Source organism: Coturnix japonica, chromosome 22 (genome assembly GCF_054131305.1).
Source record: "Coturnix japonica strain WE chromosome 22, WE-NBRP24, whole genome shotgun sequence".
Classification (NCBI taxonomy): domain Eukaryota; kingdom Metazoa; phylum Chordata; class Aves; order Galliformes; family Phasianidae; genus Coturnix; species Coturnix japonica.
Window position 1 is genome coordinate 6,369,752 of NC_140684.1, and position 22,221 is coordinate 6,391,972.

Below are 22,221 nucleotides of genomic sequence, written 5' to 3' on the forward strand. Positions count from 1 at the left end.
ACCAACGTTCTTCAGCTCTCTTCCTCCTTTAAACAGAGCATGGGCCACACACACACAGAGACGAAAAAGCCTTTTGTAAATGCCTTTGGGGCTTTGAGGTCACCCTTAATACCGGGTATAACTCGCTCTGAGGCAGCACTGAGGAGATGCAGACACAAATGCTACCACCGCAGAGCCCCGTTTCCAGCAGAAAGATGCTCAGACCACAACTTTCTGCCCTAACACAAGCGTTATTTGTTGTCCCAGTCCAAAACAAGGGTGTTTTTAACGCCTGGCCCTGAGGAAGCGGGTTAGTGCTGTGGTGCCGAGGCTCCAAGCTCTGAGGTGAGCACAGAGAGCGCGAAACCCCCCCGCCTCCGTTACGCACACGCTGTGACGTAATCACGCCTGCGTGACGCCGTGACGCAGCGGTTGCCGCAGTAACGCCCCGCCCCTCCTCCCGCCGCCCTGCCCCCCCCCCCCCATTCCCGTCCCGGTGCGGCGCGGTCCATAGCGGAGCGGCCGGGAGGCGCCTGTCACCTTCAGCGGGGCCGTCCCGAGCGGGAGGTCGCCGCCGCCATGGTGCTCATCAAGGAATAGTGAGTGTTGAAGGCGACCCCTCTATTTCCCCCGACTCCTTTTCCCTTCTCCTCCTCACCCCCTCACTTGTCCTCCGGTCACCCCCCCCCCCTTCTCCTTTCTCCCCTCCCCCGGGCCTGGCGCTGTGTGGAGGCGCGGGGGCGGCTGGGCCCCGCACTGCGGGTTGAGGTGTGGGGTGAGATGGGGGGGGGGAGCTGTGAGGGCCGCGGTGGAGCCGGGAGTGAAGGTCACAGCGGGATGAGGGCGGCTCGGAGCGGGGGGTGCCCTTCGTTTGGGTATCACAACCTCTGCAATGGGGGGGGGGTCCGGATCGCGGTGACCCCCCCCCCCTTGTAACACCATCGGCGGCCTTTGGAGCCGTTTGTCACCGCTGGGGATGGGTACGGCGTTTCAATGGGATGCTGCGGTACTGGCAATTCCCCCCCCCCCTTCCATTCTTTCTGGTTTTATCCCCCTCCTCTCCGTTAGCAGCTGGCTAAAAACTCCAGCTGAGACAACTCAAGCTGAGAGCCAATGCCTCACCGTTTGGTGCACAGCCCTCACCTTGCAGTTCCCCGAGGTTGCTGCAGTTTTCTGCCTCGAGGTGGAAAATGAGAGGTAGAAAGCAGCCTGGTGGATCCTTGGAGATGTTCAAGGCCAGGTTGGACGGGGCCATGGGCAACATGATCTAATGAAGGTGTATGTTTGGTGGCCCTGCCAGGCAGGAGGTTGGAACTACATGATCCTTGAGGTCCCTTCCAACACGAGTCATTCTGTGATCTGTCCCAGCGGTGTGTTGCAGTTAGTCATCCTGCTGCTCCTAAAGTCTTTTGTTCAGCTCCTTTCAGCATGCCGACATGGTTTGCTCCTTTGGACCTGTGCACTTTGGCTGCCTGTCTTCAGGCTGTGCCAACTGCTGCTCATCTTCCCTCCCTCCCCCCTCCCTACCTACTTCCCCCTCCACCCTTTTCCTTATGGAAGATAGCTGTGATCCTAATAATGAAGTATGTTTTCAGTTCTTCTCTTAGGCATATTTACCTATGTGACGGTGTCTTCCTTAGAGCAGCTTTGCCAGATCACAAACCTGGGTCTGGATCTAAACATTAGGACTCTATTGAACGTTGTACTGACCCTTACAGTTGTCTTGAAGCTTGACTAACTTTTTTTCCTTTTATTTCTTTTTGCTAATCTTTAAACCCTCGCTATTTTTATAGCCTGTAGAATTCAAGGACTGGTCTGTGCAACACAGATACAGTGTTACCTTCTGTAGTGCCTGCAGACAGAAGCACAGCTGAGCACCCAGTTTCACATGCATGAAAAGTAATGTCTTCTCTAGCATCTATTTTATTGATGTTTTCCTATAAATTTAGTCAGTAAAGGTACTTTGCCTTTAAGAGTACCTGCCTGGTTTATTTCTGCTCAAGTCCATATATCTGTTTTCATGCTTCTGCTTAGAGTTTCAATTTCATGTCCTGTACTGCGGTAAAGCTCCCTTGCCAGTGAGCTGTTCTCCCTACAGGGCATCTGTTAAAGATGAAACGTATGTATTTAACACATTCAGACTTCTGAGCATAAGAGAAGTTAATCTGGGGGGGGAGGGTGTCTCCCAAAAGTCATTTGACTTGGACCTGTTCTATTTCTCCCTTCTGTTCTTTGTGTCTTTAAGATGCATATGGCTCTAAGGACACTCAAGGTTGAAGATATGTGCCTTTATTCCTCACTGCTTGGGATGCCCAACTAGCTCCAGCAGTTCTGTGTTCTGTTTGTTAGTTTTCCTTGACGTTGTATGTATAAAGTTGCCCATTTTGCATGCTATTGGAGGTGTTTTTAGACTGTATCTTATGCCGTGAGCAATTCTTACCCAGGACATAAGGAAACTACTTGTGTTGGCATGACCTGGATACTCCAAACCATTCCCTATTGCTGGTACATACAGGTACCTCACTGCCTACCCAGCATAAGTGATAACAATCTAAGCGAGCTGCAGCTGTGTGTCACCTGAGCGGATTATTCCTCTATCTCTATAACCCTTCCCTACTAAATCAAATGGGTCTTACTGTGTGCTCCAGAGATATTTGAGGAGACATTATGGATATAGAGCAATAGAACAAAAAGTGGTGTCACATCTTTTATTGTTTGTCTGCATCATCTGTCCTTTCTGTGCAGCTTCTTTTACTGATGGTTATGCAGTGGTAGCTTTAAAGTTTTGCCCTAATAGTCTTTTGGGCTTATCTTTCATTTATACCTAGCTGTGTTCCAGGTAAGCTTTATGGTTGTTTGCCTGCTTGCTTGCAAGGTTCATAAATGCTGGCTGAGGTCTTGCATGCTTGCATACTGTCTCTGTTTGGATTTAAACTGCATCAGAGACCTTGAGGAGAATCCGAGCTTGGAGACTTGCTTCCCTTTCCTGCAAAGTGACGCTAATAGCACTGACCTCTGCAGCAGAACTTCCCTTTGCTGTCAGTTGAGGCATATTTTAATTTAGGAGGCATCTTAAGTGTTCTCTGTTTTCCTGCCCTTGGTGTGGCAGGCAACCATTTCTCATCATTTGATCCATCTCTGCCCCAAACTTAAGAGTCTTTGTTCCTCCTGCTGCTCCTGGGAGGCTTTTTCTCTGGATCCTATAGAGTAGTTCTCCCTCTTCCTCCTTCAGCACTTGATGACCTATAAATGTTGCTCATCCTGCAAACTACTCCACTTCTCTGTGTTTCTCTTTCTCCGTTGGTGAACATCAAAGTATAAGACAATATTCAGATGTAGCTTTTTGATTTCTTACATAAAATTTCATTAGCTTACATCAGTCTTTTTATGCCAGGTCTTCAAAAGGCAACATTTGAAATCGATTCCAACATCACTTTTTCTTCCTCGCTCCTCACTTTTTCACCTTTGCTTATCCTATCCCTCTTCTTTTAATCCTCCAACTAATCAATGCCACATTTGTTGGCATGGGCTACCTGTGGCAAGCCATTTTCCCGTTGTAAACTTCTCCCTTATGTAAGGAATACCGTACTGAATTGGACCAACATTCTTCCATCTTGCCTTCTAGCAGGAAACAACGTCTAAATACTGAATGGAGTGATCATTCTTCAGTGTATCCTTCCAGGAAGTGGCATATGACCGTCAATGAACTATTCAAATCCCATTTTACAATTGCTGATGCTTGTGTTTGGCATGGAATCGCATAGCTTAATATGCATGATGTAATGAAGTACACTTGATTGGCTTAAAATCTGTTACCTAAGGATTTTTATTCTGACCTGGGTTCCTGTCATAAGACACAATCATTCCTTCTCCATTCACTTTCCAGCACCATTCGTGGCTCTGTAACACTATGTCACACTACCTTATCTTAACCCCCTGACTGTCCTTTCTCCTAAGATGAAGGGCCTCATACAACTGCTCTGTTGTCACACAGAAGCTTTTTCCCATCTCACATAAATGAAGGGGGACAAAACCAAGTTTGTTCTGTACCTTCTTTGAGGTGAAGTGATCAGGTCTGTGTACAGGATTCAAGGCACTCATACATGAGAGATTACAGTGACATAACCGTCATTTATGTTTTGTGCATGCAGTGTGCTTCAATCAAATAGATGTTTCATCTAACTGATAGTTTCAGATGCTTTCCCAAAGCAGCACCAAGATCAGTGTTGGTGATGGCTTAGTTGGGGCTTGTTACCCCATGTGTTGGGGAAAATGAATGCCTATAATGTATTATTCAGCTTCTATTGATGCTGATCTTCATCTGCAATTCTCAGTAGCTCTTCCTGCCGTACTCTGCAGCCAACATAAAGCATTGCTGTCATTAGAAATGTTGCAAAATCTCTCAACTTTTGCCCCTCTTTCAGTTTCTTTTGTGGTATCGTGCTGGTAACATTCCTACAGTGTAGGAAAAATGATCAATTTTCACCAGTTGTGTTTAAAAACAAAACAAAATAGTTATTCATATAATAGACTTTTATTGTAATCCCAATATATCCTAATTTCCGTGAGAGTAATTCAGAGGAAATGAGATTTTCTCTACCCATGGTAACTGCGGCTATTTCGTATCTGTGCCTCGCTCTGGTTCCCTGTTTCAACATCATCCTTACTGAAAGCAGAAGTTGAACTCAAATCTAATTTCAGAGGGGAAAAAAGAAAACCCAAAAATACTTTTATAAAAGTGCCTTAAAGTTCATTCATCTGCCAGCTTTGAGTTTGGGTTTATTCTTCTGTTTTCAAGGAATCACAGTAGTCTACAGAGCAAAACCAGGCAGAACTCAGTCAGTTGATTCAAAGAGGCGTTCAGGAAACCACAGTGACTCATATATAGAAATGGCGGCGCCTTCCTTCGCAGTCAGCTCTAAGAAAGCCTTCCATGTACTTCTCTATTTGGTGTTCCTTCCTACGGGATAGGACGTATAAACAAATCCTGCCGTGACTTGTAACTAAGACAAATCTGTACAAAACTCTTGAAGCACTTAGCAACACTCTGCAGCAACTTGGAGAGGATTAAGACGTGACTGTTGAAAGGATGTTGTGAGAAGGAACATGCAGCTAATTTGATTCTGTATGGACTTGCAGGGTATTAAGATATTACTGTTAGTTGTAGCATAGGACTGCAGTTACACTAGATCATGTCATTGATTCTCTTTGAGGCTGTTACCTAAATAGTCTTGGAAGTAAAGACTGCTAGGGGTGCTGGTACTAGGTGGGCACTGCAGTAGTGTGGGGAAAGGAGAGCTGTATGGTTGTTGCTGTTCTACATTTTGCAGCTGTATTTGTTAACTTTCTGTCTCTGTATTCTCTTTCAGCCGTGTTATCCTGCCTGTGTCTGTGGAGGAGGTGAGTCTTTCTTGCTGCTTCCTTTCTTTAGGACTGTAAATAAACTTGTGCTCAAAGCAGTTTGAACAAAAGCTGGAAAATGCATGAAACAGATACAGCTGAGCTCAGGACTTCTGTATGATCTTAACTCGCTCACTGTGTTTTGATCAAATAATATCATTTCTTAAGGCCAAGGTATGAAGTACATTCAGATATTATGATAAAAGATATTATGATAAATCTCGACTTGTCAGACTGTTCTGAAGCGGTTTCCTTTTGATTAATGCAATTGTTCTTTTTCTTTAACATGAAGAGAATGCTTTAATAGAAATTTAAATTACTCTTTGGTCTGTGTTTTCCTGGAACTCTTTGTGAACTGAAATCAATGTCTTCTGTTCTGTGAGGGTGGTATAGCAAAAAGGAAGGTTGTATCACTACGTCATTGCACTTTTAAAAACTCATCTCTAAATCTTGCAGAAAGAAAGCTTTCTTGTTCTTTATGTAAAGCTCTAATTGAAAGGAGAAATGTCATTTATAATCAGGCAGTGATTTTGATTGCCAAGCTAGCTATGGAATAGCTGTGCAGAATCTGTAGCTGATTCTCTGCTCTTTTCTCTGAGAGTTGCAGCTTCCCTTTCCTCTTCTACATTGAACGCTGCTCTTGCAGGGTATCTGACTGTATAAAGATTGTTGTTCTTGGTTTGGTTTGATTTTTTTGTGAGTTCTGCTCTAATTCTTAGGAGGAGCTGCAATAACAGGGCTCTTGTTTGTCTTTTTTCCCTGGTTAAGGTACAAAGAGTGGTAAGCTGGATTATGGCAGCACTGTATTAAGCATTTGTCACTTTCATGCTATTTTGACAGAGCACACTTCAGAACTTGGTGCCTTGTATTTCAGCAGCTGTGAGACTGCTTAGTAAAAAAAGAAAGCAACATCTAAGCTGAGTTTCATATTCCTATGGCTCATTCTGCTCTGACTAGGCATCACATGTTGATGGCAGCCTAGGCTTGTCACCAAAGTGATTTTATGTCTGCATGTTATCTTGGTGCGGGATTGGGACATACCAAATGTCTGCCATGTACTCCTTACCTATAGATTATATGTTTTCTGCATTATTCTGTTTCGAGCAATTCTATCCGAAGCTTTACTGAAGTATTTAGGTAGGTTTATTTAGATCTTCTCCTGTGCCTGAACGCTGCTTGTGTGAGGAAGTCCTTGACCAAAGATGGACTAATGCAAACTTCAGCAGGTAAACAAGGGATGCAAAATTGCAAGCAGCAGAGGAAGTGTTTGAGAAAGCTGTGTCTAAATGATAAGGTACTGCAGAGCTCAACAAATGGAAGACCTTAGCAGGAGCCCTGCCTCATAGTGATATGCCCCTAGGTATCAAGCTGTGTAATGAGCAAGTTATAGCATCAGTATACAGATTGTTTCTTTGAGGGGGTTAGATTGGATGGAACCCAGCACAGGATTTTTCCAAGTTCTCTGATACTGGGATTAAACTTCATCCAGTTAAAGCGAGTCCCTCTCTGTGCTCTTTTCCCTTTCTTGCTGGCTGTTCAGTGCCAGGCATGTTTGCAGCCTTGTGTTGGGGCTGCTTCTGTGGGAACTGGGCTATCAGGCGGCATGTAATTGTGTTGCTCTCTTGCAGTCTCCTTCTTAGAGGATGCTCTGAGGTCATTCCTTTCCTCTGGATGCAAGGAGTTCCAGAGAGTTGAATAACATAGTGAAAAGTCTGTAAAATGCAGTGCAAATGCTGTTAGAAGAGATGAGAATTCTAGAGGGGACACCTTAGTATGCTGGGATGTGGGAAATCTACCAACTTACTAAATACTATTTTTTCCCCAAGCTCGTATATTGTTACTGTGTTCCCTTTCTAAGATCTGGTGGTTCTCATGTGAGAACCTCTGTAGGCTAGGTATCAGGAAACAGTTCACCAAGCAGAAAGTTCTTACATTCACTTAGCTTTGCACATGCACTGGCATCATATGGTAGTTTTAAAGGCGTGCTTAAGAAGAAAGTTTATTTCCATATTGACTGAAAGGATGAATGCTGCTTTGGGGCTGTGCATTTTCATCCTCCTTCTCATGCAGAGAGATGCTGACACATCTGTGCATCACTTGGTCACTATGCTGTTGTCTGTACTACAGAACAGATGTTACAACTTAGTTGCCTTCAATATTTTCCTTGCTTGCAGAACTCTGAATAGGGCTCTGGAGACTTGTCGTAGCTCTTTGCTGTGCAGCTTCTCATTAAGCATTTCTGTCTCTAGGAGATGTAATAGGAGGAATTTTTGCTTGACAGTCTGAGAAGTTCACTCCTTCAGCATGCAAATTGTTTCTGGAAGTATGGAGCTCATACATAATGTAGAGAATGAAAACAGTTGTGTCTTTAAGGCATTGTAATAGGGCTGTGGCAGTCTTCTGTGTTGTTCCATCATATGCCAGGGATTCTTTGTTCAGTCTTTTTCACCCCTAATAAATGGAGCTATTAGTTGATAGTAAGGAATTCAAGAGAAAACCAGTGGTCAGGAAGATAATGGAGAGGTGTTAACTTAATAAATTCAGAGCTCAGTGGAAAATAGTTAGCTGTGTAACTGCTAAGATGGGGATAAAACAGTGCAAGAGAGTCCCTGGTGATGACTAAAGCTTGAAGGCTGGGATGTAGGAGTTAGATCATAGCAAACTGTCTTCTGCTAGGAAACTCTGCCAAAATTTGGTCCTGTGTAAGTGCAGGCTGCAAGCTGCTCTCCTGTGTTATTTCGTACATTCTTGCACTACAAGGAGCAAAAAAAGTTAAATATCTTGTTATATCTTAGGTCGTTACCTATACTCTTCTGTTCTCTGACCAACACTGTGTTGCACAGTGCCAACATTGAGAGCACGGTCTTGAGCTGCTGTGTGGGTGTCTCGCCAGCTGCCACTTGGAAATGCTGGTATGGATTAGAGCTGTGTGTACACATTCTGTGCTGCCTCTTTGTTCCTCTCACATGGGAAAGAGCTTGCCAAGCACAAAAGACTCTTATTTATTAATTGTTTTCAAAGCTGCTTTCAGGAAAATAACTGTTCTTGAAGATGGCTACTTTGAGATCAAGCCTTCCAAATGAAATGTGGTGTGAAGAAGACATGCTGACTGCTCTACAAGAGGTGTTGTGACACACATTGAGGGAGGTGACTTCCTGCAGGAGAGGTGTTTCAGGGCTGAAAGGATGTGTCTGTCTGATGCTCTGTTCTTCATGGAGCCAGAATCCATTTTTTCCTGTTAATTTTCACAAGCAGATGTTTATTGGGACAGTTTTATCTGGGCCTTTTCCTCTTCTATCAATGCGATTAAAGGATCAGAAATAATGGTGAAGATTAAATGTTGAAGATGCCAAACCAAAGGGCTTATCCTCTTAAGAGTCTGAACTTTGACCCGTGTATTTAAGAGGGAGAAGGAATGAATGAGAAACTGTTACTAAGAGGAATTAGTTGGGGCTCTGGAGACCTGTCCTGAGACTTGCTGCAAAGCAGTCTGCCCTTCTAGTTCTGTAGTTGCCAAACTCATGTTCTCCTCTGCTTGAGTGTACATGTGGCTTTTACCCTACTAAGTCAACTTCTGAGATTTCACAACTCTCATGTTTTGCTCTTCTGGAGGAAGGTGAGTGTTCTGTTCTCTGTGGGTCATCTACAGGGAGTCATAAGGAAAACAGTGTAGTGTATGAAATGTCAGAAGGCAGAGAGTTATGCTGCAGTCCAAAATCCAGACTGAAACCCAATCTGCTGGTGTCAGTGCAAGAACCATCCAGCCAAGTGAGGGGTGCTTGTTACAGCCCAGGCCTGTCCCTTCTGGAGAGATGCAGCAGAGCTGCTGCTCTGAGCTAGGAGGAGGTGGTCTGCTATAGACTACTTCTGTTGGATGGATGCTTTTCCTTCTTTTTTCTTTCTCCTGATAGGCTGACTACCTGTTAGATTTCCTAATATGCTTATGAGGTGAGTCTGAGTCTGCACAGAGCACTTGTTTAAGTCCCTCTGATATGCTTTTTGCTCTCCTCCAAGTTAGCAGAGGCCAGGATATACAGTGTTATACCATTGGCGTATCTCTACTCTCCCAATAGGAATAAGTGTTTTCTTGGAAATATGGTCTTTATCAGCACTAGATGGTGCAAAACACTGTAGAACTTGGGTTCTATTTTTATTTTAGATCCTCTTACAATAAAACTTAACCATTGGAGGTGTCTTCCTTCTTCTTGAAGATGTGTCAGCCTAGAGATACATTTCTGGGTTGTCAGCTCTGAGTAGTATTCCACTTTTCCAGCTTGAGTTCCCATGTACAATGTGCATTCCTGATTCTTTGTGCACAGCCTTGTTCTAGGAAGATGGGAGAAGGCCTAAGCAGCATTCCATTGCTTTGTGGTGAAGTTTTCAGATTATTATTTTTTGTCCCTGCACTTCTGAAGTCTATCACTGTGGTTTACCCTTTCACACAGGCTCCCTGTACTGCCATTGGCAACAGTTGTTTTGGTTGCTTTTGTGTTCTGAAAACTGTTTTTGTTTCAAGCACTTCCCTTCGACCTTTTGTTTTAACTTCATGCTCAGACTCTCTGCTCACCTAACTTTTCTTCAAAAAGCTCTGCGTGAATTTCCCTCTTTGCACCATGTTTCTTTTGAGTTCTGCATCCTCCTTAGCTAGAGGCAAGAGCGTGTCAGTCTCCTCATCTTTGCAGATGAGAGGATGTTCTCTCTTCTTTATATTCTTGATTTTCTTCTGCTCTTCCCTCTGAAACATGTGGATACTTCTGAAAGAGATTGTATAGCAGGGTAGTGTGAGTGATTTCTGAGAACTAACACGGCCAAGAGAGTGCCTGTAAATGGCTAAAAATGATCTAAAAGGTGAGAGTTTTACTGTATGTTTCAGTAGTGTTCTTTCCCTGTTAGTGGCTTAATGCTCCTGACTAATAGGAAGTGTGACATAGAGGGGAAACCAAACCAAAACCCCACACTAAACAAAGTTAGTAGGAAAAATGGTAGGAGTGCAGTGGCAGCATGGATCATGTGGGTCACTACTTGATTTAGTTATTTCATTAAATAAACTTTTCAGAATGAATTTGCTAATTGAAGTGATCATTTGGGTTTGGATCAAGGCAACTGAGAAGAAAAAAAAATGCATGATTATTTAATGAATTTATTTTCTTGGGAGAAGTCAGAGAAAATAAATTCATCCTTGATTTCTGGTAAGATTACTATAACTTCTGCTGTACTATAGCAACCACAATAACATGTCTTTAACTTCCTTAGTATCAAGTGGGACAGCTGTATTCTGTGGCAGAAGCCAGTAAAAATGAAACTGGTGGAGGTGAAGGAGTAGAAGTCCTGGTGAATGAGCCCTATGAGAGAGATGGAGAGCGTGGGCAGTACACACACAAGATCTACCACTTACAGAGGTATGTGAAACATTCCCAGAGGCAAGCAGGATAAAAAGGCAAAAGCAACCGTGTAAACTACGGATTGTATAAGGGCTGAAGGGCATGGAAGGAAGGTAGAGCATAACAACAGCTGGCATATGGTACAGCTGGAAGTGAGCATCACTGGAACACCCACCTGCTGCTGTAGGCAGTTGTGTCTGCTCCCAAGAAGATCTTGTCTGTTTTTTAAAGCAAATAAAATTCTGATACCCAGTGTTTTGATACTTCAATTTGACAAAAGATCAAATGCCTCCTAGATATCTACCTGTGTTCAGCCTATATACATATTTTATTATTATTATTATTATTATTATTATTATTTTCCTCCTTTCTTATGTAAATAAGGTTTAGATTAACCTAGCCATCAGTCTCTGGGAATCATAGCATTGGGGCTGAGGAGAACCCCAGCAGTTCTACCAATGTATGAGTCTCTAGGGTCTGTATTTCAGGTGATGTTCTGCACATCCCGGGGTGTCGGGGTCAGAGCTCTGCTGCATGCAGTTCTCATCGAAGCTTTTCTTCCTGTTTCCATATTCTGCAGCAAAGTGCCAACATTTGTGAGAATGCTGGCCCCTGAAGGAGCTCTGAATATACATGAAAAAGCATGGAATGCCTATCCCTACTGCAGAACCGGTGAGTGTGTGGGGAAGGGCTGTGGATTACTGGCTTCTGGGTCTTTTTTTGGTCAGTTGGTTTTGGGTGGGTAGGAAGGAAGAGGAAAGGAGGCAGGAAACTGTTTCAGATTTTAGATTCCTATACTTTACACCCTTTCTGTGGTCAGGAAAAGCAAAATACAGGGCTGCAGAGTTGAAAGGAAGCTCTGTGTCTGCTGTGCTTCTAACGAATGGCAGTGTGTGTACAGTCATTTCAGTACTGGAAAAGAGCAGAACAAGAGAGGGGTGTCATTCCTACCAAAGAAACAACTGTGCAACACTAGTGACATGGATGCATAAGGAGTTGTTCTGTACTCAAGCACAGACATAGTCTGGTGGGGAAAAAAAAATGAGGAAAAGAAAGATGAGGGAGAAGGAGGGATTGTCTCTGTTTGATGTCAGTAGTTGATATTTTCTCAACTGTAGAATCTGAGATTAGTGAAGGATGAACGGGTAATGCTACAGTTGCTTTAAGGGTGGGACCTTGACACACATCCAGAGATCATCCAGCAAGTGTACATTGTAACTCCGGGTTGAGGCCCTCGGGGCTGTTCGAAGTGCTGGGATGTTTTATTTACTCTCTGAAGTTGTCAGCTGCAATCTTTGACCGCTACTGTTTCTCAGACTGTTGCTGCTGTGGGACTTGCGACTTTGTCTCTGAGCTTACGATTGTATCTTTGAAGGATACATTTTCTGCTATTCTGCTGAGCATTATTTGCAACCCAGCTTTCTTGCATTTCTTTCTTTCTGCATATTACTTAAATCAGCTGGTAGGCACCTAGTTTATTTCCATGCTAAGTACATTGAACTGCTTTAAACTCGAACAGTTCTTTCAAATTCTTTAAACTGTAAAAGTAGCTCCAAGTTGACTTCAATAGATTTTTTTTGTTAGACATAAAACCTATCTATATTCCCCTCCTCCTTTTCTTCTCCACCTTTTTCTGATACAAAGGTGTGGAGTTACCATGTTTTCTTACTCCCAGCTGCTTCTCCTGCAATTCCACACTACTGAAATTCTGCTTAAGCAGAAGAAATGTGATAACAAAGTCACATTCAAGACTTCCTATCACAGTCAACAGAAGTTTAGGTTTTCAGTATGCTAGAAATAACGGTGTAACAAATGAATAAATAAATAAGAAAACCTTAACTGTAATAAACACCCATATAATATGAGATAGAAAGTGTATTGATGTGGGGGTTGGAGCAGAAGGCAGTTTTCTATGTGGAGGCTGAAAAATCTGTTTAGAATCTTTGGCAGCATGACATGAATCAAGAAAAGCTCAGAAATGTTGCTGAAACCTTCACTTGCTGGTGCTGGGCAGGAGGGAAGAAACCACCAAGTGCGTGGTGCGGGCTGCCTTTTGCATTGGCATTGCACATCCAGGTATTTGTGCTGTTAGTGGTGATGTCCTCGTGTGAATCTTTGTGCAGTACTAAGCGCTGTGCTGGTTTACAGCAACTAGTACAGCTTGCAGTCCTCTCAGTGGAATTTGAAGCTGAAGAGCCAAGGGTGCATGAAGAACTAAACCTGGTCTGACAGTGTAGGGCTTAGTGATACTTCTGCTTGTGTCCTCCTGCACCAAGGTAATATGAGTGTCCTGTACTCTGGGACACTTACTTGCACACAAGCCATTGCGTGCAGCCTTTTAAGTTTGAATAAAAAAGTACTTTTTATTAATGGTACATCACAGTATTATTATTATTTTTTTAATATACAAGTTGGTCAGCCTTATATTTTGTGTTACATCCTCAAAAAAGCTGTTACTATTTTAATATGCATATTTATATAATGTTCTCAAAGAAGTGATTGAGGGAACTGAAATGCCTCTCTTGTAACTTCCTGCAGTTCTGTGTGCTATTTGCACTGTAGTGAGTTGTTTTCAAGTGCTTCAAATGGAAGCTTTGGTCCTTTCAGCAAATGTAACGTGAGATTGTTGTTGTGTACATTTACTACAGTAAAAATGAAGTGGGGAATGCCTGATAGTTATAAGCATGGGCTGGTGCCAAGGACAATGGTGGTTTTGGTTCTTTCCTGCAGTCTGACTTAGATATTGGTGTCATTTAAATGCTTTTAGAAAAGCAGTTTGATTCGTTCCACTCTTTTGGGTGTCAGCATGAGTTTTCTGTGGTCAAATGTCAAGAAACCCAACAGTTATAACTGAAGCAGGAATGTGTAGGCACTATTGCTGTTTCACCTCAGGTTCAGGCTCTCATTCATAGCAATTAGAACATCTACGTTCTAATGGCTATTTCTGAAGACATTCATTTGTTCACCATACAAATGAGAAATCTTCCATATAGAGGAAGAAATTAGGAAGGAAAACAAATCTCTTTTCAAACAGCTGCTAATTATGTTGCATAGTCATGGAAAAGCAGGTTGTCATGGGAAGGTGGGAGAGCTCTGTCTTATTATTGCTGGTTTATTCAGTGTTTCATGTGGACCAGCAGGAGAGAATGAAGTGTTCTTTAAGATGAAATTCAGCCTTTTAAAAGTTAGCTTCAGCTTTGCTTGCTTGTCCTCTCTCACCATCCCAACACATCAACCCAAATAATCAGACTTCTGTAAAAAGAAGTTTTTGAAGGGCTAAGGGTTTTAAAGCAGCCCAAGGCCCAAGCATAAGCAATTAGGAGAGTTGGATGTGTGTGATAGGTGATAAGATACTGTCTACAGTATGTCAGGTTGGAAACTTATAAATTCAAACAATGTATTTACAACAAAATTGCTTCTTAGTGAAGTCTCCACGTCAAACTTCAGAACAAACCACCAAAGTTCAATGCCAGCTTCAAACATTCTTAGAGTTGAATTGTTAACATACTCTGATGGCTCAGGTAGGATGGATGCTGTCTGTTACAGGATCTTTAATTGCTATTCTGTGTTGAATAATTGAGCCTTACTATCCAGGGAGTTCAGTTACCATGAGCAGTAGAGATGCAGAGGGTCTGGTTACTGCATGCAGGAGTGATGAGGTCTGCACTGGCCTGAAATCCAGCGTGTGTTCACTTCAGAACTGCAAGAGGTTTCTTATCTGCAAGCTGAGAAAGGATTGGTAAAATGCCGTCAGCTGAACAAACTTATTCCATCTTCTCATCCAGCTGGCTGTACTCCAGAGAGCAGAAGTGGTAGTACATAATTAATTGCTGCTCCTCTGGGTGTCTCCGAGTCTGAAAATTTCCAGAGGAGAAGGGGGTGAAGTTTACTATTTAATTAATTTATTTATTTGTACTTCTAGGGTTGTTTTTTTTAACTTCCGTAGTGTCTGCTGCTCAAGCTGAAGCTGGGAAGCTGAAGTTGCCCCTGTTTTGCTGATAGTGGGAGGAGGGTGATGGTTGTTGTGTGGTTTTTTTTTCACTAAAGTGCTGTATCTCTTTCTTTTCATGTGTTGATTTCTTGGACCAGTTATTACAGTAAGTATTGTTTTTACTGATGATCTGTGGAAGCATTCTGGGTAGAAGATGCTCTTTAGCTTGAGATAAGGGCATTCTAGCTTTTGTTGTACAATCATGTAGGTTAGATTCCACCTCCCCCACCCCTTCCTGACTGTGGCACATCCACAAAGTCTTCATAACAGTGGACAGAGATTCTTCTTTATTACAACGAATCTTAACTTTACACGTGGGAAATTACCATTGCCCAAATAAATTGTTTAAAAAAGAAAAGCTAGCTTGTGACATTATGTCCAAGTAATCTGTCTTCTGAATTTGCTGTTTCCTTTTTACATGCTGAGTGTTTGAGGCTTCTTTTTATTTCTGATCCCTTGAGGAAGGATAGGGTTGCTTTTCGATGTTCTCTTCTGCTCACAGTGATAATGAGAATTGGAAAGTGTTTTTGCTCGGGAGAACTGTGCTTCTTGTCCCTTCCTTTCCCAGTGTGAAAAGCTTTCAACACATCAGTTTAATATTGAAGAATTGCATCCAAATGTATACTCAGTGCTAGAGCAATACTGTATTTGAAATGTTTCTGCTTTCTACCCCTTTTAAACTGTATTTAGAGTGGCAGAAATTCCCATTTAAGTAAAAGCTTTTCATACATAGGGGGAAAGCTCAAAACGTTTCACTAAAACAATGGAGCTTTGCTTTTATTTTTCACTGAACAACTTGAGGTTTGTTTGATCATATGTTATTTGTTGATCAAACAACTTTGCTAAAAACAAGATGTGTTTACAGCTAAATCTAATGTTCCCTAAGTCAAATTGCAGTCAAGTTTTAACACACTGAGTTGACTTTCCTGCTGCTTACATAGCTAATAAGAAGACAAGTTATATATGCAAGGATAACAGGAAGCTTTATTTTGATGACAGAATGAATATATGAAGGATGACTTCCTGATCAAAATTGAAACCTGGCATAAATCAGATCTTGGAACGCAAGAAAATGTAAGTACTTGTATCATGTATTTTATTCATGTCTAATATCACAGTGCTGCTTTCCTTGTTAGATCAGAGGCTTGTTGCTTGGAACTATTTGCAGTGCTCCTGGATTGGAAGTGCATGTTGCACTAAGAAAGCAGAAACTCCTACTTATATGCTAAATTGTCCCCAAACACTTGTTCTTTGTGAACACCTTTGCTTCCTTACAAGGTATTGAATGTTTACTGCAATGTGCTCTCTTTGTATATGAAAGGGGAGCAGTCAATGTCTGCCTCTCCATATGTTTTTTATTGCCTCAGAATGGGAGTGTTCTGTGCTGAATCAATAACATCAGCCTTGTGCTTTCACTGTAGGTTCATACACTGGACCCAGATGTATGGAAGAATGTAGAAGCTATTTACATAGATATTGCTGATCGATCTCAAGTACTTCCCAAGGTATGGTAGGTGGGTAAGAGCTCCCTGGTGTGGGAGGCCTTGTACTAAAAGAGGGATCATGTACAAACTGTGTTCCTGGGGAGGGTTGCAGGTTACAGAACAAATAAGAAAAAGGAAAGAAAAGGAAAGGCATTCCTTAAACATGTTAAAGCAATCTAGAAGAAGAGCTGTTTTGAAAGCATTGTGCGGATTGTCTGTAAAATCTGTTGCTTGCTTATAGTAAATGCAACAGTGTATTATGTGCAGCTCTGCAGCTGATTACAGTGCTTGAACAAGAAGAAACAGTGCTGCCTTTCTTATGCAGCATCTTGTTTAAAACATCTCCTTTTTGAAACTGACCTATGGCTTCACACTGGTGACTTGAAATTATATAGCTAATACTTCATTTGAAGAATCACTGCACAAGGGGAAGAATTGTGTTTCCTTGAAGAGTTCCTGACCTAACGTTAAAGTCTGAAAAATGCATCCTGTGTGACTGCAGGCAGCTAGATAAAAGCAGGGTGATTTGTTCAGTCTCATGTGTCTGTCCAACAGGATTACAAGGCAGAGGAAGATCCAGCAAAATTTAAATCTGTCAAGACTGGACGTGGACCTCTGGGTCCCAACTGGAAGGTATGTTGTGCATGACTTCAGGAACCATATCAGTTTGCTTGTATCTATACTGGAGCTTGGGGCCACAGATATGTTTGTCGTATGTTTGATTCACGTGCATGGAATGAAATGCTGACCTCAGCTGATGATCTGTTCTGAAGTTAAAGGAAATGGAAAAGTTAGGTACAAATAGAAATAAGTTCTAAGAAAATGCCTGAGCTGTCTTTTCTTCAGCCCAAGGGTTCACCCAATAGGATTCAAGGATGAAATAGCTGAGTTATGAGCAGTAGTATTTAACCTTTCTCCTAAATTCCTGTAATCTAGAAACTCTATTTGGGCAAACATGATACATTTGACCTGAGTCCTGAATGACTGTCTTTGTATCTTTGCAGAAGGAGCTGGGAAAACAGTCAGATTGTCCATACATGTGTGCTTACAAATTGGTAACAGTCAAGTTCAAGTGGTGGGGTCTACAAAATAAGATTGAGAACTTTATACAGAAGGTAAGTGAGCTTGGTGCTGAAGAGAGATGTGGAAATTAGGTGTTTCATCTCGCATCTGCTTTAGCACCTCAGCTTGTTCTAATAGTGCAGTCTACCAGGAGATACTGGCTTGAAACCTGCATGTCACCTCAGCAATATAGTCAAGGCTTTGCTTGATACACTGCAATCAGTTGAATTTAATTTGTAGCTAATCCACACATAAGGTTAGTTGGTAATTATGCGAATTGTTTCTTGTACTGTTTTGCTCACGGGCAAGACTTTGTTGTGAAATGGTTACAGCTTCGGTTATCTGACCTTAATCAGCTGAGGTTTTTTCTGGCAAGTCATAGAGCTCTCAACATCTTTTTCCGTTACCATTCTGCTGCTTGAATAATCTATGTTTAAAAATAAGCAGATGGTTGGGAGCTTCATTAACTTAAAATACGAATAATTAGTATCCTGAAAAGAGTTTTTTCTATGGAAGAGTTCGTAGGCCATGAACTGCAGCTAGAAAGCCAGACCTTGGGATTGGAGGATGTGGTTATCTATATTCATGAATCGCCTGTGACTTCAGATCCTAAAGACTCCTTGGTAATTAATGTTGATAAACTACATTCACTAATTCACTAATTTTTTCAAGGCACTGCTGCCTAGGCTCGAAAAAGAAGTGCCTTTGTATTATGGATATTATGGTCTCTAGATATTATGTTTGTAACATATAAAACTGAGCTAGCACCAGTCTCCAGTTTTGGTGGCTATGTAGAAAGGTAGTTTAGGGAGCTGGTGCACATCTCTGAAGGTTAAAATCTATGTAGATCCATATTAATTGCCCTGTGAATAAGCTTGCTTGTGTGTTTTATTCCTTCTCCTTTTGCAGCAAGAAAAGCGTCTCTTCACAAACTTCCATCGGCAGCTCTTTTGCTGGCTTGATAAGTGGGTTGATCTGACTATGGAGGACATCCGTAGGATGGAGGAGGAGACCAAGAGACAGCTGGATGAGGTCAGTGGAAAAGCAGGGCACGTGTGGGTTGTGTGAGGAACTGTTTCTATCCAGTACAGAGGAATGACTGCTGCATTGTCATTGCACAGTGTGTATTGTCCTCCTGTTATTTAGGTCATGCTTCTTGTGGTTTGAATGACTGGCTATGACTCAGTTGTGGTGGCATCTCCTTCTAATCATTAGGGACTTCTCAACTTGTTGTTGAGACAATAAACACAGTGACCCGCAGGTAATGAGGGTATGAGTGTCAATGATTTATTTATCACTTTAATACTTTCTTTTAGCGCTTCCCTAAATCTGAATGGACGTGTTTGTCCTGGTTTCCAAAAACAAGTTCACTAAAAGCATTTTTAGCTCCAAGTATTCTAAGCAGGTAGTGGGGCTGTATCACTGGTTCCTTACTATGAGAAACACAAATTTGATTTTAATGGGTCCATTGGTTCAGTGATTTCTATCCCACACTGCCCCATTCCCTTCCTTCACACCTCAGGGTGTTTCATTGTCATTTCACATTCATTCTTCCCTTTGGATGTTGGTTCCAGATCCATAGTGGACCTGCAGCGTAACCAGAAATGGTTCCTGGATGTGCATCATCACAAGAACTGTTTTGTGATGCTATGATCATTAATAGCCTTACTTAAAGTAGGGATGCTTAACTTATTCCACATCAATATATGTAGAGATTGCATCGTGTGAGAATGAATACTTGAGTATTTCTTTCTTCTTTCAGATGAGAGAAAAAGATCCAGTGAAAGGAATGACAGCTGCAGATGACTAACATGACTTCTTCCTTGTGCACTGTAGGTATCAAGAGAGTTTGACAAAACTCTTGTTTTCTTCCAGAATTATTCCAAAGGAAAGTTCTATTGGGGTGAAAAATGTAAGAAAAATGTTCTGGAACCTTCTGTAGATTTAATTGATGTTCTTATTTCTGTAATACACGTTTCCATGGCTTGAGTAAGTTGTGTCTGCAAATACTTGGAATGCACTTAGGAACTGCAAACCCCTTGTAAATATGTTTAGAGTGTATGTATGTGGCATTGCTTCTTAATAATGTTCAGAAACGGACCATGGCTTAGGGCAACTACTTGTGTGACTTCCAGAGTAGCTCTAAAACGTCTCCCTGTTGTCTCTTCAGTTTGCAAGACAGTCATCAGGAAGGCCTGGGGAATCCACTCTTTGACTGACGGACCATCTCTGGATCAAGCCTTTCTATATCCAATCGGCAGGCGATTTTAAATCTCCCATAGCTAATTCTAGATGCCCTTTAATATTGTGAGCAAATAGACCGTCTGGTACTAAGCACTCCAGTGTTAGCACGTATATAAAGGAGGTAGCTCCTTGGAGACGTGTGACTTAGAGATCGCTGTATTTACGACTCCTCCCTCCTTTTTTTTCATTGTGTTCAGACCAATTTCCATGTGGCCCTGTTTGATTTCCAAGTGACATTTTTAGCTAAAATAGTCTTGTGATGTGGTGACTTAGATTTGTTATTTTTTTTCTTTTTTTTTTTTTTTTTTTAATTATTATTATTTTTTTCCAACTGGGATAAACTGCCACCTTTGTTCCTGCCCAGCCCTTCACCATTCTTTGAATGTCTGTTAGGAGAGGGAAACTGTCAGCATTTTAGAGTGCAAAACTCTTCCATAAAACGATACTCTCTAACCCTTGCTCCCAGGGTAGCAAATGTAATGGCATGTGATCTGAATACATAATCAGGAGTAGCCAGATATAATTCTTGGTCTGCGATGAATATATCATGATATGTGGCTTCTGCACGGCATGTCTTTGTTCTGTCTTAGCACACAGGAATTCGAGACTGATTAGAAGCTGCGCTCAGCATCTCCATGGGGCCTTCAGCAGGTGACTGCTGAGCTTCAATGTAGTGATACATGGTCTCTCTGGCCCTGTAGCCGTGTTGTCCTTCAGCTGTGTGTGTCAGTCTTATGGAATAATTACCAGAAGTTGCTTGATGTATGTTGCAACTTCCTGGTTCGTTCTTTACTTAAGATTTGTCACTTTAAAAACTTCAATGATTTTGACTAATAATAGTGTGATTCTCCCTGGACAAATTGAAATGTAGCACAAATCTGTTGTACAAGCCAAGTTGTGGTATCTGAATTCATTCAGGTGCCTGGGTCAGTGGTTCTGCTCAGCAATAATACTCTTCCCATTGCAAGACAGACTAAAGCACCTCCCTTCATGCTGGAGAAAAGCAACTTAGGAGAGACCTGCAGTTGTTTCCCAAGTGATCTGTCAGTTGTTATAAATTGCAGAGGATGCTGCTGATGTGCAGAGCTCTGGGTATCCAGCGAACTCAAATCCTTCCTGTAACTATCTGTATGTTGATATCAGCTTCAGACAATCAAATAAGCAGAACGGAATCAAAGAAATGCTGCTTTATTAAATACATATGAGAAAACATGAATTTCCTCGCTTACGCGTAAGGCCTAATATTTGGTTTTATTGATTCCCTAGAGTAGCTTTATCTTCCACTTCTGTATTTGGCGGCACTGATAGGGAATACAGAATGCCAGATAGACGCAGGTGTCCTGCCACCCTTGGGGAGTCTGTTTGGCACTCTGCAGTGCATCCAGCTCCTTCAGCCCTTAGTGTCCCTGCAAGCAGGAGCTCCTGCAATGACCTGTGGGATCCTGCAGGGCTGTGCTAAGCAGGGACGTGCCAGGATCTGGCCTGTTTTTTGGTGCGAGGGAAGACGGTGCGTGCTCTGAAGGCAGAGGATGGCTTCTGGTTTCTGGGGAGGGGGCAGTTTATCCCTTTACTTTTAGTTTGTTATTTTGCCTTACTCATGTCTAAGTGCAATAAGCTCTGAATTGTACCAGTAACTCCGGCAGGCTCTTCTCAGTGACCTCACATGGCTTTGCGGGTTGGGGAGGGATGAGGGATTTTTAGCAGTGTCACCAGACAGAACTGCAATTTATTGTCAAATAGATGAAGATAGTCAATTTTAATCTGCAAGGCTATTTGGGACCAGGGTGTTTCATCACGTCTCTTAGAGCTGTTCCACAACTATTCCAGGACTGTAGACCCCGCTTTAATGTTTCTTCAGCTTAAAATAGTTTTAACCGAGGATTTCTGTGCTGACTTTGTTCCTCAGTTCCATGCTGAGGGATTCTTGTGCTTGAGGACAACCTGAGAAATACACAGCACTCTTGTTCTTTACATTTGTGTTACCCAACAGGCTTTCCACCCGATGCCACTAATCGCCGTGGAAGCAGATTGTAACATTCCACCCTTGGCAATCCCTTTTTTTTTGATCCTCTGATTTGATCCTAAGAGCTTTTATACACAAAGCTTTCCTGATTAGTGGCAAAACCGGGGGGAAAAAAAAAATGCAGAAACTCCAACCTGGCTCTTCCTGTCACACTCCTCCCCTTTTACTTGTGTTTTCCCCTTCCAATTGAATCCCAAGCTCAAGCATCCCTCAGCCTGGGGGGGGGGGGGGGACCTTCCACTCTCAATGTGTGTGAGCAGCGTGAAGGTTGTGGTTGCTGTATCTATGATGTGTTTTTAGACAGCCCCCCCCCTCAACCCGCCGTGTCTCCGAGGTGTTTCACTGGGCTGCTGCTCTGCTTTGGGGCCCCATCCCTGCTGTGTGGGGTCGGGTTGGGGCAGGAATATCGCTTCCCACCCCCACTTTGTGCCCCTTTTTGGGTTCATCCCCCCCCCAACGCCATGTTCTGATGGGTTCATTGTGCTCTTTTCCTTTGGCAAAACACACCACACTTGGTAGAAATGGGTTAGATGATCTCGTTGTTTTCTTTCAATGTGAGTTTGTGCCTTTTTTGTCTCCTAATCTTTCCAATACAGGCATATTGGAAACGAAAAAACAAAAAAAATCTAATAAAAATTCTAGACAGAGCTTTCCGCC

At 42.4% G+C, this 22,221-nt stretch overlaps 1 protein-coding gene across 5 annotated transcripts; it reads left to right on the forward strand.

The window, feature by feature from the left end:
* The first annotated feature begins 463 nt into the window (after positions 1 to 463).
* On the forward strand, positions 464 to 22,212 carry PITPNA (phosphatidylinositol transfer protein alpha). Of its 5 annotated transcripts, none has more exons than XM_085522289.1 (11): positions 464 to 578; positions 5,349 to 5,379; positions 10,633 to 10,778; positions 11,341 to 11,432; positions 15,751 to 15,825; positions 16,173 to 16,256; positions 16,791 to 16,868; positions 17,240 to 17,350; positions 18,207 to 18,329; positions 19,060 to 19,129; positions 19,468 to 22,212. In XM_085522289.1, the coding sequence occupies exons 4-10, from the start codon at positions 11,394 to 11,396 to the stop codon at positions 19,105 to 19,107; spliced, it is 558 nt and encodes a 185-aa protein (XP_085378415.1). In that variant the 5' UTR covers positions 464 to 578; positions 5,349 to 5,379; positions 10,633 to 10,778; positions 11,341 to 11,393; the 3' UTR covers positions 19,108 to 19,129; positions 19,468 to 22,212. The 5 variants fall into 5 exon arrangements, with proteins under 5 accessions (XP_085378415.1, XP_085378419.1, XP_085378416.1 ...); XM_085522290.1 differs by lacking the exon at positions 464 to 578 and adding an exon at positions 4,850 to 5,119; XM_085522291.1 differs by lacking the exon at positions 464 to 578 and adding an exon at positions 4,979 to 5,104.
* The last annotated feature ends 9 nt before the right edge of the window (positions 22,213 to 22,221 follow it).

What these genes read in the sequence shown, in the direction of transcription:
- PITPNA (XM_085522289.1), top strand. Translation starts at nt 11,394, where the DNA reads ATGAAAAAGCATGGAATGCCTATCCCTACTGCAGAACCG. An exon ending in ATCTTGGAACGCAAGAAAAT is followed by an intron (nt 15,826 to 16,172) that starts GTAAGTACTTGT and finishes CTTTCACTGTAG; the next exon opens with GTTCATACACTGGACCCAGA. An exon ending in CCAAGAGACAGCTGGATGAG is followed by an intron (nt 18,330 to 19,059) that starts GTCAGTGGAAAA and finishes TTCTTCTTTCAG; the next exon opens with ATGAGAGAAAAAGATCCAGT.